The sequence below is a fragment of the Cephus cinctus genome, unplaced genomic scaffold, assembly GCF_000341935.2.
Source record: "Cephus cinctus unplaced genomic scaffold, Ccin1 Ccin1_scaffold0351, whole genome shotgun sequence".
NCBI lineage: Eukaryota > Metazoa > Arthropoda > Insecta > Hymenoptera > Cephidae > Cephus > Cephus cinctus.
In genome coordinates this window covers 144,345-159,720 of record NW_014333043.1, presented here as the reverse complement: position 1 = coordinate 159,720, position 15,376 = coordinate 144,345, and the positions used below count along the sequence as shown (strand labels likewise).

The following is a 15,376-nucleotide window of genomic DNA, read 5'->3' as shown; positions in this document are numbered from 1 at the left end:
AACGAATCAAATATTTACCCCAAAACGTAAGCCTTTCATCTCGTTAATTATTTCTCCGAGGATTCATTTAATTTCTGCATAGATTTAATAATTTTTAAATTTTCATAAACCAAATGCCACCCCTCGACTGTACCGCGTGAATACTGCGAGAACAATTCGTTACTCGCCACCCTAATACATACGGATTTATTCACGCGATTAAGAGAGCCGCTTTGCGCATTCGTCACGGGCAATGCAAATCAGCCCAAAGGATTTCTGACGATTCAATTCCACGACTTTAATACTGATCCGCACGGCGGCGTCTCATCCTTTAAATTTTACCTCGCATACGAATTCCTACGATATTTCATACATGTACGTATAAAACTACTCCATATAGGCTGTTCCGCATGAAACGACTAACATGAATAAGAATTCCAGGAGAATGTACATGAAAACTCGCCCGATAACCTCCGCGAAAAGGTAATGATGTGCATCTAAATAAATCGCAGCTGCAAGTGCACCCAATTGCTGTTAGGCTTTAGGAAATTCAAGCGACATGACGGAACACTTTCGATCTAACACCCTTAAAGTATGTCACTCACTCTCTCTCTCTCTCTCTCTCTCTCTCTCTCTCTCTCTCTCTCTCTCTCTCTCTCTCTCTCTCTCTCTCTCTCTTTCTCTCTCTATTACAATAACTCATGCCCTATATCTCTCTCGTATCTACTGTTTGTTACCGTCCTGTCTCCAATTGTAAATGACTGCCAAACTACGTTCATTGCCATTATAAGAGAGGCTCTTCGATATGAATGGCAAACGCATGTTCGATGCTTCAATTAACGCACAGCGTCAAAACGCACTAAATCGTGAAATGCAATGTCATAGACCAGTCGAAACGGAGGAAAATCCATTCGGTCTCTAATGATATTTCGAATTAGACCAACAACGCGCGAGATCCGTACATTACGGGTAGAATCGACCGCAGGCTGTTCGCGTCGTCCGATTTGTTGGTCCATCTTGTTGTCGTTGGTCTTGTATACCAAATGGCTTCCGTGTTAGCGAATAGCGAATAGGTACCACATTGACAATGAGAGTTGTACTAAAGTGAGTACCTACATATATAATATATAAGCCCATATGCAAAATGAAGTAAAAGGGCGTATTCTATAAATAAGCATTACTTTAGTTCTCAATAAGCGACGTTCTTAATTGATTTACGAATACTAACAGTGATGCCAGAAATCATGATTGCGTAGCTCTAAAAGCATCGACCGATCCAGCCGATTATTCTTGAACTGTAGTGGCTTCCTACTTAGGGAAATTTAGGCCATGTCACGTGTAACCATATTTCTATGGGCGATAAATAAATACAAAGAAGGACTCACCTCCTACACCCACGCCGTGCCTAACAATGAGGTTTACGTTCGACGACGTCGTTCGGCGTCGGGGACCCTTGTCGACGATTTTCGTTTACGGGAGAATTCCTTTGGTACGGGCTTCTCTCCTTCTCTCTCTCATTCCTTCGCTCGCTCGCTCTTTTAAGATGCTCCTGTCACGCTTCGCTCTTGCCATTTTACTTGTAATCCTCTCCGAGGTCGTGCCCTCCTCTCTTTATTTTCTCTTTTTATTCACTTGGACCTTTGCATACAATAGAATCACGCGACTCCCACTAACAATAGGTCATGGTCCATCCGCGTCGACTTAATCGCTCTCTTGAAAATAGCCTTTAAATTCTCTCTCCAAGTCATTCGAAAGACTTGGACCTTTTTTTTCTCACTGTACACCGCGCTCGGTCTATCCCTAATCTTGTTCCGAGATTACAGCTAAAACAAGATTTTGAATCCTAATATTTACACGGATCCCTCAACGGTCCAGATAGTTGACTGAGGGGATGCTGCGAGTGGGATCTGGAAACGTACAGGCTCTTGACGCCGTCGCTGACTTATTTATTTGTCATACGCGAAGAAAACATATAGGAGAGATTTCATTGGAACGAGAAAGCCAAGATTTACGTCGGCACTTTGGTACTTAAGTGGGATATATAACATTGAGGTATGTCTATATATACAAGGTAAAAATCTTATAAAGAAGAAGAACTGCATCTTGAAGTGGTCACTTCATTCTTTCCTTCATCGCTTGACTTCCCAAAACCGATCGAAGTATCATCAAGAGAATTTTCTCTTAAGTTTATTATTCTCTCTTCTATCTCTTTCATTCGCTACTTTTTTTCCCGTGGCTTTTGCCCGTCAGGCTGCGATGATTGAATTTTAAAAATTACTCCCCCCCATATCTACCAAACCCCCCTTCTACCCTGTCTACTAGCATTCTCCCCTTTCAAAATCCATCGAGACCCTAATGGCTTTAAAAACGATGCCGGCCGTCGCGACGTTTTCAACGGACGACTTCGGCAGGCCTGGACTCGACGCTACGTCAAGGTGCAGGAACAAATCGTGTTTCAAAGGGTAAAAAATATTTTTCAAAGTTCCTCCCTCTCTCTCTTTCGCCCTATTTCAATTCTATTCTCTATCTATTTATTTCTCTTTTACAGTCTCAGCCCCCCCCCCCTCCTCGCCACTGCACACCCTCTTTTTCCTCTCTCGATTTGGGAATCTGCATTTCACCACGGGAGATCACATTTGTATCAATCAACCGGCGACGTGAAAAATGAATTCGCCATTTGACGCTGCACGCAACGGCTAAACGGTGATTCATAGTACAAGGTAACGAACGGAGAAAAGGGATAAAAAAAAAGCAAAAGAGGGTGCAGGAATAGTAGCGTCGACAGTAGTAGTCATACTAGTTATATTAATAGTATAGTATGAGCGTAGCGAAAAACCAGCACGAATCGTATCGATTAAGCTGCATAATGAGATTTATCTCCGGTTCACACTCTTCTAAGGTTCCACAGTCTTTCGGTCCATATCTTTCGTCTCCACTCTCTTCTCTGGCTCTCGTCTTTAATTTGGAAACCTCCAGAGTCTACAAGCTGATTTATACCTCAGCCACACGAGTGTGCAAGGAAGAAGAGAGGTGGCCATTTCAATAATCGTTTTATCTGAAAGTCCTTGATCATTCACATTTTTATTATCTCGCTCTCGGAAAACGAGCTTGAGTCGTCGATCAGACCGGTTTAATGTCCAATAAATTCGATATTATAAATATAAATATTACCACACTTTCTGGAATTACTTTTACCGGCCACGTTGTAACTTCTTCGTTCTCGCAGTACAAATACAAGTATCTTGAAGTATCGCTTTAGTAAATATATTTTATCCTGGTCAAAGGACAGCTTATCTTTCTCCTTTATAACTATGCTCAATGGCAGCTACCATAAAGATGATGTTCGTCAGGACAGTTCAGCTCCTGTAAAAGGACAAGATCAGGTATAGCAACCATGGGAGATCGTATATATTTAATTATCATCCAAATATACCTGGACTTGATCTTTTACCCGAAGAACATAAAAATGCCCGACAGATCTCAGCGACTGGTCTCTTTTATCTGTTGGATGAAGAGTGTTTGATTAGACTAAAATAAAAGGGATTTCATTTTCACTCTCTTTTCTGTGCAACTTGCCGACAGTATGTGAGACGAGCCGCTATCGGAGCGTTATCTTGTAAGATGCTTTGAAATTGGTCAGTGTCAAAGGTCACGCCGTGAAGCGTAATAGTCGGATGAGGTTGCGCAGTTTGTGAAAACAAATAAGTCGGCAAACTTCCTCTTGAGAAATTTCGATGACTCCACCATAGGAACCGTACGCTGCACGGGTGCGCAAATGGATATCTGTGACATTTGTGGGTTTTGCTGGGCATGGCTCTTTCGTGGAATACGTTTGTAATCATGATTTCCCTCCTTGTATAAATAAGAAAGACTGGGCCGGTTGCTAAGTGTTCCAAATATTTGTAAAGCACGTTGCGATTCTCCTTTGACCTGAATTCCAACGGAAATAGATCCTTAGTAGTAATCGCGTTGCATTTCTCCTTTGTGGCAGTCGTATGGTCTGAGTAGGTTGTAGTGCTAGAACAAAAAGGATGGTTTAATGAAAACTGACCCAGGTCTATGAAAAGAATAGCTATGGCAGAGGAACTGAAACTGGCTGTCTTGTAGAGGCTGGATTTACCTGATGTCCTCGGCAGGTATTAGCAGGAGGATATTGAAGGCACAGCAACCTTTAGGCATTGTGGATCCACCTTTATGTTTCCTTTTTCTGCAAGGTAGCAAAGGTAGGGAGATAGAAACAAGAAAAGAAACTGGTCTCGAGGATCCTGAATCTTCTCTATACATACCTGAGAACGCACCTGCCTGTTGGGTCTGTTGAGTTTTCGAGAAAATTTTCCATTATTTGGTCCAGGTTCCTCTGGTGGTCAGGTAGCTACATAGAAGCTAGGTAAAAGACCTCACGAGTTTGCTAAGTCCTTGGAAGATTTGCCTGCGACTACAGGTGAAATTCCAATGGAAAGCAGGTGTCCATCCGGACAAATCCTGTACAGTTTCTAACAGTGTGATTTACTTTGAACTGACAAAAATTCTTTAGACCAAAACTCTTACTGACGTACTTCATCTCAGGATCGAAGGGTTGACCTTGTCACGGGGATCCGTCTCTCAAAAATACTCCGAACTGGAGCCCCAGGTATACCTGGATAATTTTACCAGATGCTGTAGGACATGGTTCAATTCATCCTGGTTAACAGAAAGTCAAATATAGTTCATAAAGAAATTTATTGTAGATCGATATTCTAACTGCTCTATTGGATATAAATGATAGACATATGGGCAAGCTCCTTTATGCTCTTTTGGACATATGTGTTGACGCAACAATGGGCTTTCACCCGCGGTGTCCGCCACTCGCGGGCTACTTGACTTTTGTAACGCACTTTAGACTAAAGGCCCTCTAGGCTCTCCCATATGGAGTCCATTTCAGTCGAATGAATGCCTAATTCGAGCGCCATTCACGTTAATTCAATTTCAAGTTAATTGATAATGGTAGAATCTTCAGAATCATCCGTGCGAAGTGGGTGGAGCTAGCTACAGAGATTTATTCGAAAGATTTATACAGGAATTATTCCAACTCGCCAGAAGGACTCGTATTCGCATGATCGAGGACCCTTCTAGAATTAATCGATGCTCCTGCCTAATTCGATTATCATCAACAACCCCCAACATTTTCAATCTCCAAGTACAGAGTATATGCCTATATCCATGTTACGTATCTATGAAATTATCTAGTTTGACATTTTCCTGATATATTCAGAAGGTTTGACAGGATGAGAAACAGCACTTTATCCAAGAGCGAAGATACGACCTATCGGATTTTAGTCGACTCTTCGTCCCACGAGAAGAGCGTGCGATTTTCAAGTAAAAGGGGGAACGAGTAAGAGAAAGGCGAAAGTATAAGGAAAGGGCGCAGAACGGGATAGATAGGTAAGCCATGGGGTTGACGATACCGAGAGAAACTTCTTGCGAAGGGGTATTAAAATAAGCCGAATTTTATTCGGCCCGTAGACTGGGGTTATAATCCTGCACGGGACGCCATTGGCAAAAGTATTGTCCGCAGTTAAAATCGAGAAGCGCCAATGATATTCAAACCGTCTAGTAGTTCCCTCTCCGTCCGTCATGAAACTTTGGAGGTCTCGGCAGCACCGTCGCCTTTGGGTATTCTCGTAAATCGTCGAACACCGTCTCGACTAGTGTTCGTGACGTAGCGACGGGTGAACGGATACTCTGCGGAATAGTGCAGATGCACGTCACGATAATTTCGCGAAAGCCTGTAGAAATCGCCAATGAAATTTGCAAAAGCCGACTGTCGAGGAGCCTCACGTTACGGGAGCCGTCTTCGGCCATTCCCGCATATTCCTTACTACACAAGGCTGCATTGGAATTGACCTAACCTATTCCGCGCGGTATGTCATTTCGCACGGGATGTTGGGACAACTGTTTATCGTGCTACTATGTGTAGGGGAATGGCTTATACATATAATAACCTTTTGAGATGGGATATCGGCGGGCATTATACAGTAACGGATGGAGCAATACGCTCCAAGAGTGGGGTCTCGTTCCTGAACTAATCCTCTACGGCGTGCAATCGGCCGGAGTGCTTACATCGCCGCCTATACACATCTTTCTGGAAAGGCTGTAAAGGACTCAAGAAATTTTGGAGAAGTAACGCGCGGAGGAACTTGTCTCAAATGGAAAATACAAACTTACCTACTTTGCCGAGGGTGTACGTATAAATATACATGTATATAGACGCATCTGCACTCTGGGAAACTAGTGCCTACAGAAGTGGCTGTGAAGTTAACGGTAATTCTAACTTTAGGTTAGGTTTGCTCACTGCGCAATCTTCAAGCCAATCTGGAATTAGATGCTTGCGGTGTATTTCTATAGTGCTTAGTATTGTATACACACAACTGGTATTCCTGAATGCATTGTAGTTCCACTCACTCGATTCATTCATTGATTGAAACGTGAAACTTTTCCAGGATTGAGTGAATGCGACTTCTGTAGGTTAGGCGGACAGATAACGTAGGCGTTGCAACGAGATACAGGGCGTTGCACAATAACTGTCGTATCCTCGCGAGGCATTCGCACCGGCGCATATCCGTGTGGACATATAAATGCATTATTCAGATCCCGCCACAGTCCCAGCACTGCATTTGCGTTACTTCCAGAAGATTAAACTTGCATGCGACACGAGCTATGAAGTATAGTCGCAGACGGCAAGACCGACATGCGACTTGCTTTCGGACAATGCGAATTCAGTCTGTACCGCCCCACCCTTTTCTCAATGGTTTTCGACAAATTTCGACTTTATTACTAGGACACCCAGTACGTACTGTATATACAGTGCAAAGAGCGTCCCTCTTGTTACGGGTGATCCACTCCTCGATCATCGTTACCAGCGGTGACAAATGACACGTGACACAGCCACCATTTTAGTATAGGGGATTAAAATGGCTCTTTAACCTCGTGACGCACTTTTTTTTTATTTATACCAAAACGGCATCCGTATAACCTATGACAGATAGATGAGTATGCAAAAAGCGTTCTCAGGATATGGTGCAAAAGAGATCATCTTGATCCTCGTTTAAGTGGTCCAGACCCCCTATCGTTCAACCCCTACTAACGTCACTCTTCTTATCGGGTTTCGTTTCGGGGGTAAATTTAAGTCCCAGTTTAAAATTCCCGCGATGTTAAGGGTAGCCGATAGATCTTCCACGACCATTACTCTCTTTCTCTTTTACCTTCGACTGTACTTTTGGTTCGGCTTTGGCGTTTTATCCCACCCCTCTTGTCGCGATCGCACCACCCCTCTGGTTCTGATTCTCCGTTAGTATAAAATTTCTCGATAGCGTGGTACGATCCCCCCTCTCTCCCTCTCTCTCTCTCTCTCTTTCTCTCTCGCTCTCTCCACTACTATCTCTCCCTCGTCTCAAACAATGCTTAACACAAAGAGCCGTGGCAAGATCTAGAATAGTCGAAGGATTTACAGGTAGTAGAAAGCCATTTACATTAATTATGACAAACGTTCGTTACCTTTTGTTTAGCATACCTGCCATTATATCCATGGACAATTATTAACGGGAAGGGTTCCTGCACACCCCTTTGATTCAAGTATCCAAGTATTTCAGTGTAATTGCGTCTTCATTAGAAGGCAGCCGCTTGAATTATTGAACGCGCGATGGTTATCACGCTACTCTTTATATACGCGAGTGTTATTTTACGATATGGTGGACATCGATAATACATTTTTTTCGATAATACATCGATAGCACGTCGTTAATACAATTAGGACTGATAACTTCTGGAATCCCAATTGCCTACAAAATATCACATCCAAAAATACCATCCTCCAATTCTCAGGTATCTCAAGATCAATGACACGGAAAATATCTAAGGGGATGCTTAGCATTCATACCAACGTGAAAAAGGGCAGAGCAAGCATCCATGACGGTCGTACTGAATTGCCGAATATTTTTTTTTTCATCCCCAAAACTTCTCCCCCAGAAAATCGAGATTTATCGTCTTGCATGTCCCGTTCCCTTTGGGGTCACCCGTTATAGAAACGGATTATCCAATCGCACGTAGTGAGCTTTCGACTCACTCGGCTAGAACCAAGTCGAGCGTGAAGTCGTCCATGCGCCGGTAACGGATCCACACGCGGATCCCCGTGCTTGCGTATTGCATTTATCCATATGTATCGTAGCGGATATATAGCGTGTACGTGTAAGTGCGTAAGCGCATACATCCACTGCTAGAAAGATTATGGGACTAGGGACTATGTGTCATGCCAGGATGGGAAGCGGAAATAGAAATTAGAAAAGTGCATGGGGCCCAATGTCACTGTACGTATATATATATCTACGTATGGGGTCCATTCACGATTAATGCTCTAACATTACCGATGATACCGATCGTTCTACTAGATTTTCTAGTAACTGCTGATGATACCTCGGCTGCCAGCAGTAGCAGGTACCATTTTTACGGCACTGCGGCGAACATAAAAGTTATTTATTGAAACGTACCCGGGGATCTACGCGTTTCTATTCCACCATTTTCCTCGGGGACTCCGTCGCGGCTCATACCTACCAATTCCTTATATCGCGTGCTATACTACCTCATTGTGATATTAAAGCATACTTACCTGCTTGAAGTTTTACTGCATTTATCATTTGAACTTTACTTCTGGCCCGAACTGTACGTGTATTATGTTGTCATTACTCTTTTTCTGGTTAACAAGGGCGAATAGAAAAAAAATAGGCTAGAAGAGGGATACGGCGGTTGGGCCGGAAAAGCATGGAATTCAGGAGGGTTGATATGGGAAGGTGGCGATAGGACGGAAGGGCAGACAGAAGGAAGAGAGGATGAGGAAAACATCTGGCGTTAGAGAAAATCTAATTTCTAAACCTCGCTATGTCCGTACTAATTCGCCTCTGGTAACGGGATAAAAATCGAGTCGAGGAAAAGTTCGACCATCCCTCTCTGTACCATTGCACCCCTTACAGCGTCCCTTTAGGAGTCAGGTTCCTCGATGGATTCTCTATTCACCCTAAAGGCAACAGCACGACTTCTGGATTCTCTCATCTCTCTACCTATAAACAGTCGGTCCTCTCTCTTTCTCTTTTCATCTATACCAACTCTGTCACTCTCGCGCGATAGCGCCTACCTTCTGCCTTTGCTTTTCTGTCGCTGATTGGAAATGTTTGTCCTGCAGCAAATCATTCGTAGGCGATCTGCCCGGTTGCCGTTTGCGCCACGAAACTTTCCTCTGTAGATTCGTTTCGATCAGTCCCTGCATTTCTCTCTCTCTCTCTCTCTCTCTCTCTCTCTCTCTCTCTCATCCTTTCCCCGGTATCTCTCTCACTTGCTCACTCCCACTCGTATACCCTCTTTGTCTTCCTCTACTTCGATGAGACTCGCGGACGGCTTATTGGGAATTCCTCCTGAATGGATCCTCGCCGAGAGCAGTCAGAGCCCTTCCTCAGACGCTGGGCGTCCTGACGTTTCACGATAGAGAGAGCCTGAAAATACATTTATCGTTTACCTCCTACCATAAGAGGCGGGCTTACTCCCCTATGGATACCCGGCATCTTCGATGCACGAGAGTAAAGTGTTCTCTGAATCTATAGGGGTAACGTGTAAACAAAGATCAATCTAAAGAAACAGACTTGGATGGAGTATCTTACGGACGGGTGCAAGGAACGTTGAGCAAGGGACGTCATCGAGGTCCCGTCTTACCCGAATCTCTATTGTCCAACTGTATTATTGATCCTGCCAACTGTGAGCTTAATAGCTCTGTACATACCTGTTACGGTACCATACGCTCGGGAGATAAAAATAATGGAAGCAAGTAAACTAAATTGTTTAGAGAGGGTCATAAGAGGTAATAGGTCCACTTCCTTATTCTTATTGTTCCTCCACTGGGGACAACAGCGAGCTGTTTGCATTTGTTACTGGGAAGTCATCGCTTTCCGGAAGTTCCCAGGAAGACAAAGACACCGAAGCCGGGAAAGCCTGGTGCACGCGCGTCTGCAGCACAAATAGCAGGAAATTGATTAAAGCGTATGGGCGGTCGAGTGGGAGTTAGATCCCTCGAGGATTTGCACCACCGGAAGTAGCATGGTCGCGCAACAATAAGATGCGACGGGGACGTCACGTGCTTTCCTGTTAATATTTTTTTTTTCAATCGAAAACTAACGTTTTTACTTTCTTTAAGATCGATCACAGCAATTCGATAACTTGGTGATTGGATGCTCCAACTTTTGATCTTGCTTCATTATGATTGTTATATTATTGATAGCCTGCAGCGTGCACTGTACTTCTGCTTCTGGGACAAAGTACTGTCGAGCCTGCTAATGGTACTGCTGCACCCCTTAAGAGGGGTTGGAAAAATCAATTTGTCCCACCGTGACATCCTTTGAGATCACTTAGCGGAAATTCCGCGGGATGCTGCGGGGGTCGCAGCCTCCCTGGAAGCCTGCGTGCTCCGGGTCCTGCCGCTGCCCCTTCGACCTCCTTTTTTCTCTCGTCTCCTCTTCTTAATGGTGCAGGAAAAGGGAGTCGCGGCTACGAACGGACTAATGTCTTTGTCATGTCGACTGTCGACAAATCGCCCTTTGAAGAGAAATCCCAACCCCTACGCGATCCCCATCCGTCCCGTCTAAACTCTACCCTCGTCTTCCCGCACCCTAAATCCTAAGCGTACCGATTCACTGTACTATGTCATGTGGCGCTCTATGACGTCACTACTAGCACCACTACTACTGTTGCTGCACCCTCAAGGTGGTATGACGTCACGGGGTCAGGACCTTAGGGCTTTATTTTTTCATGATAACAAATAAATGACTCCTGCCATCGTGTCCTCTCCGCTGCCCCGCTCGATTATTCATTCACAATGGCCGCGGTTGCACAAGTTGTCAGAACTTCTTGTGGACTCGGGCAGATTTCGAATTCTCCAATGACGAATCGATATTCCACCCCATGTTTATTTAATAATTTTCATACTTTTGCAATTTGTATCTCGAGCAAAGTATTGCTGCGGATTCTACCGACTGCCTCGTCGGATGCAATTTACGAGATTTATCTTATTGAAATAATATTGTCAATCACGATCGTTGAAGATGCAATGGAAAATGGAAAGATATTCTTTGACGAGATTATAACTGTATATATTATTATTATATGTGCCCACCTCAGATTTTATCGTGATTACATAACGCTGTTACGGCATGCAGTATAATCCGCGGTGATGCTGAGGAACGAGACGCTGTAAATACCTGTGTAGGAGATTCAATATCGTAATTAACCTGTTACGTATCCATACAGTTTCGAATGGAAACTCGTAAAGCCCAAAACTTTCCCAGTTTTCCCATCGAGTCTCCACGCTTGTATTTTACCCCATGCTTTTCACAATCCGCGCTTCTCGACCGGCTATGTTTAACCAGGCCGCGCGCTCCCGCTCGTTAGTGCATAACAAAGCATTTGGCAAATAGAGAAAATCACTTTGGCTGCTCGCAACTATCAAACAATCAGTAGGAATTATGCGCCAATTCGCGATTCTCCAGAGTGAATCCAGTTGCGGTTGCTCCGGCGTAGGTTGGGCGTCAGCCAAAGAACAACACAGCGACCAGGCCAGAGCCATTAAAGTATAGTTAGCGTTAAATTCTGGACCAAGAATACGTATATGCGAGGGAAGTGGCCGTGTTAGAATATAATCATAAATTGTACGCATAATTAATAGAAAAATGAAATATAAGTTTTTCACGATGAAATTTCCCGATTGGTAGATTATTAAAATTCTGATAGTCTCATACGTCGCTAATTAATAAACCAACGAGAATATCGACCAGAACGTAATCCACAATGATATATAGATTGAGTATACGGCTTATGCTACATAGGGTAGTTCTTTGGTCAATAATATAATGAGACCCTCTGAAACGGCATTAGGGGTAGGGAAACTGCTGGAAATTGAAAAGGGATGGTCACCGTCATCGACCGTCTCTGTACACACATATATACGTATATAAGTACTAATGCTAGTGCACCGTGAGGAATCCCGTAAAATATTTGAAACTCGCGCGGAATTCGTAGGGACGCTCGAATTTCGCTTCATTTGCACCAGGCGGGATTCATAACTTGGATCTGGGCCTTTATTTCCGACGCCGACGCCCGGCGTCCGTGCAGCGTCGAGACCAACAGTTACGAATTCCCTATACCGGTACCTCGGTTTTCCACGTAATTTCACAGCGTACGCTAAACTGCCATATAGTTTTACATATCGAACGATAAGCGCTCACGTGTAAATGGATTTGACTATTGTTAAACACACGGTGAAAATTATTGTCGCTCATTGCGATATTGCCCTGAGTTTATTATTATATCCATCTCTGTTTATCCTCTCGTTCATTGATTTTGATATGAAATATTATTCTCATTGGATTCACGTTATCGGGCGACTCGATGATTTAATTAACTCAAGTAGAACCCATCGGCCGGACATGCAATTTCGACGTAAATAGTGAAAAGTGACGTGAATACAGATATCTGAATAGATAGCAAAGTATCGAGTCGTGTATTAATTTTTATGAAAAAGCTACATTTTTATACGCTCCTATAGCATACAGGCACACCATTAGTATCACTTGTATGGCTTATCATATGTGACACCCACGGATCATTTGAAGAGCGTACGACGTGAGTATCCAATTACCAGAAAGAGGCTGACGATCTCGTTTCGCCTACGTCCAATCGGCTACGGCAGAGAATTCGAAGCTGCGATATCCGCGCCGTCCCTCTGCCGGGATATAAATAAATCTGGGAGGATATTTCCTACAGGAGAATCTTTCCAGCCCGGGGCAAAGGCGACGACGTGCCGGTACCGTTGCTCCCGGACGGATCCAGAAGCCGTGAAAAATCGTAGGAACTTCCTTGAAGACTTTAAAGGGTCCCCGGAGGGTCGCTCGCCGATATATTCGAGCAAGGATAGGAAAGAAATAACAAGGAGAAAGGAACGGATGTGACGAAGCTGTTGTCGGTCTGTGAAGTTGGTAGCAATGACGATGTGCAAGACGTTAGGGTAGATAAGTGTAGGGCGTAGTGCGTCTCCACTTTGTAAAATAACGAAGTGCCAAGATTTAGACGTGGGTTGGTACGGACCTGAAGTATTTTCTAACGGACGACAGAAGATGAATTTCCGGTTAGTCTACTCTCAGCAGGATGGCAATTTCATCGACGTCGGGCGGTCTCCGTGTTAAAACGGATCCTAATTATTTTTAATTAAATCGTGCCGAGACGCTGTCCGTCGATACTCGTCACGATGCTTCGCCGGTCAAACAGCCAATCAGCTAAACAGCCAATGGCGACGGGGATGGCTTCGCTCTGTTATCCTTCCGCTGCGTCTGAGACTCTGGGAGACAATGCTGGATGATCGATATTGTTTATTAGACGTTCCATTGGGACCCGCGGGAGATTTCTCGAGAATCTTCCAGATACGTATCTTAGAAATTCTCGGCAACCTAACCTGACTTTATTCCAATTGGGTTATGTACCCCATAGCGAAGTTCCTCCCGCCTTCGACTCTCCGGAGGAGCGCAATAAGGAGTGTCCATTAATGCCACTTGGAAGGCTGTCCGATGTTATTTTCCAGAGCCGAATGATAAACCCGAGGAGACAGCTAAAAGACGCCACCGTGTAAATAATTGAGTCGGTATGAAGGCACGGCAAAGACTGGCGAACTCTCAACTGTGTTAGGTATTGGAGGCAGGGAGGTTCTGTCCACCCTGCCAGACGTATCTGGACTTTTGAATAATGCAGAAACATTGATTCCATGCATCGGATACGAGCAGTCTTATGAGTGTCCTATGAATATATTTAAAATCTATAATAAATTACAGAGCAGAAGTACTGTCCTTGGATAAGGTTGCACGAATTATCAGTTAAGATCACGTGGACCCACTCCAGCCTGCGGCCCGTCCGCTCTACGGATACTGGCTGTCCAGAGCACCAGTGGCAGTCGCCCGGCGACGCGACGCCCCACGCTACTACGGGACATCAAATTTTCATTTCCCCCAGGATTTCCTAGCGCCTGAAATTGTCCTTTCTCTACCCCCTGAGCTTCGGCTCTAGCTAAAGCTACCCAGCTACCGCAGGAGTAACTGGAAGAGGAGGATCATGAACCAGAAGGACTGGTTAAGTCCGAATACAATACCTAATAAAAATTTCATGCCGTTTGACAATCGTGGTATAAAAGAAAATAAATAAACGAATGGTTCCTCCGCGAGTGAACGCTTCTGTATCCTCGTTAAATTCTCGTAAAGTTTCAGCTTGATTCGCACGCTTTACTTTTTTCTTTTCATCTCTCAGTATCATATTTTGCATTTTATGGAATAGCGCGACTAGAACTATTTTTATAGCGTGACGACGTTAAAGCACACGGACATTTTTCACGCGCACAGAAGAGACATAAAAGGGGGATTAAAGGGCGGATGAAAGCGAGGGGGAAGAAAATATGGAACGGATATTCAAAAGGATGGCGCGAAAAACGAAAGAGCAGGACACGTGGCAGGAGAGCGGAGGAAGTATTAATTCGTGACGTAGCTACCGGCGTCGGGACGACAGGAATGAGGTAACGGGAATAATTCAGTAGCTACTGGAAAATATCGTAAATCCAACCGGTGCGCAGTCCGAACGTTTTCCCTGGTTCGACCCTCCTGTTCCTGCATCCCCCCTCACCTTCCACGACCCCCGAACTCCCCGTCCGCAATGTGCGCAGCGGCTTCGCTGCATAATTAGTTTCGGCATAATTAATCTGACAAGCTCTCGAGTCGCCAGCTATTCGTCATCAGGGTTGTCGCCGCATAAAAATCTACCCATAATATTCTACGCCCTCGATCTCCCGTTTTAGCCGCGTATTTATATACAGAGTATAGCTAACACGCCAACCACTCTCGGACTACCTGAAACCGCACGTTTTCCTTAGGCGTCCCACCAAACGCAGCTACGACCAACGCCGCAATAAACGAGGACTGGTAAGACTTAAGAGCCCAGTGGCTTTGTAGCGCAGCTAAAACAAGTATACGGAAGCTTGCAATTTTACAAAGTAATTTTCTACCGAGAATAATCACTTCCCATAGCATCGAGACTGACGTACTAATCCAAACTCGACACCCGGCCTCCACACGGCAATCCGTTCGCCACGGGACACCAGCCGGGTTCCTTCACAGATCGTTTAATGCATAGGAATAATGGAGTTTCCTGGTGGCGTGACAGAGACAAGAGTGTAGTGACGTACACAGTGAGTCGGAAAAAAAGTCAAACATAGAAAAGAGCTGTGAGGTTAGGTTAGGTTAGGTGGATGAGGACGACATATAGATGAGAGGTAGTGGTGGGTAGTATTCGG

At 44.5% G+C, this 15,376-nt stretch overlaps 2 protein-coding genes across 7 annotated transcripts in view; one reads left to right on the top strand and one right to left on the bottom strand.

Annotated features, from left to right (window-relative positions):
* The window catches only part of LOC107267221 (connectin), a 45,485-nt gene that overhangs the window by 901 nt on the left and 29,208 nt on the right, over positions 1-15,376 (top strand). The window contains exon 1 of one of the 2 annotated variants that reach the window (XM_015738640.2): positions 5,683-6,199. The exons of the other annotated variant lie outside the window; for it this stretch is intronic. The gene's annotated coding sequence lies outside the window, so the exon portion shown is untranslated. Of the gene's footprint in view, positions 1-5,682; positions 6,200-15,376 lie in introns of those variants that run through there. 2 annotated transcript variants of the gene reach the window in all.
* Positions 2,778-15,376, bottom strand: part of LOC107267222 — a 13,167-nt gene continuing 568 nt past the window's right edge. Inside the window, exons 2-7 of one of the 5 annotated variants that reach the window (XM_015738641.2) lie at positions 11,168-11,252; positions 4,266-4,659; positions 4,100-4,186; positions 3,556-3,996; positions 3,413-3,480; positions 2,778-3,342 (exon numbers count right to left, since the gene is read on the bottom strand). In XM_015738641.2, the coding sequence (XP_015594127.1) occupies positions 3,477-3,480; positions 3,556-3,996; positions 4,100-4,186; positions 4,266-4,318 (585 nt within the window). In that variant the 5' untranslated portion in view covers positions 4,319-4,659; positions 11,168-11,252 and the 3' untranslated portion in view covers positions 2,778-3,342; positions 3,413-3,476. The remainder of the gene's footprint in view (positions 3,343-3,412; positions 3,481-3,555; positions 3,997-4,099; positions 4,187-4,265; positions 4,660-11,167; positions 11,253-15,376) is intronic. The other 4 variants (XM_015738642.2, XM_015738643.2, XM_015738644.2 and 1 more) reach the window with 4 other exon arrangements.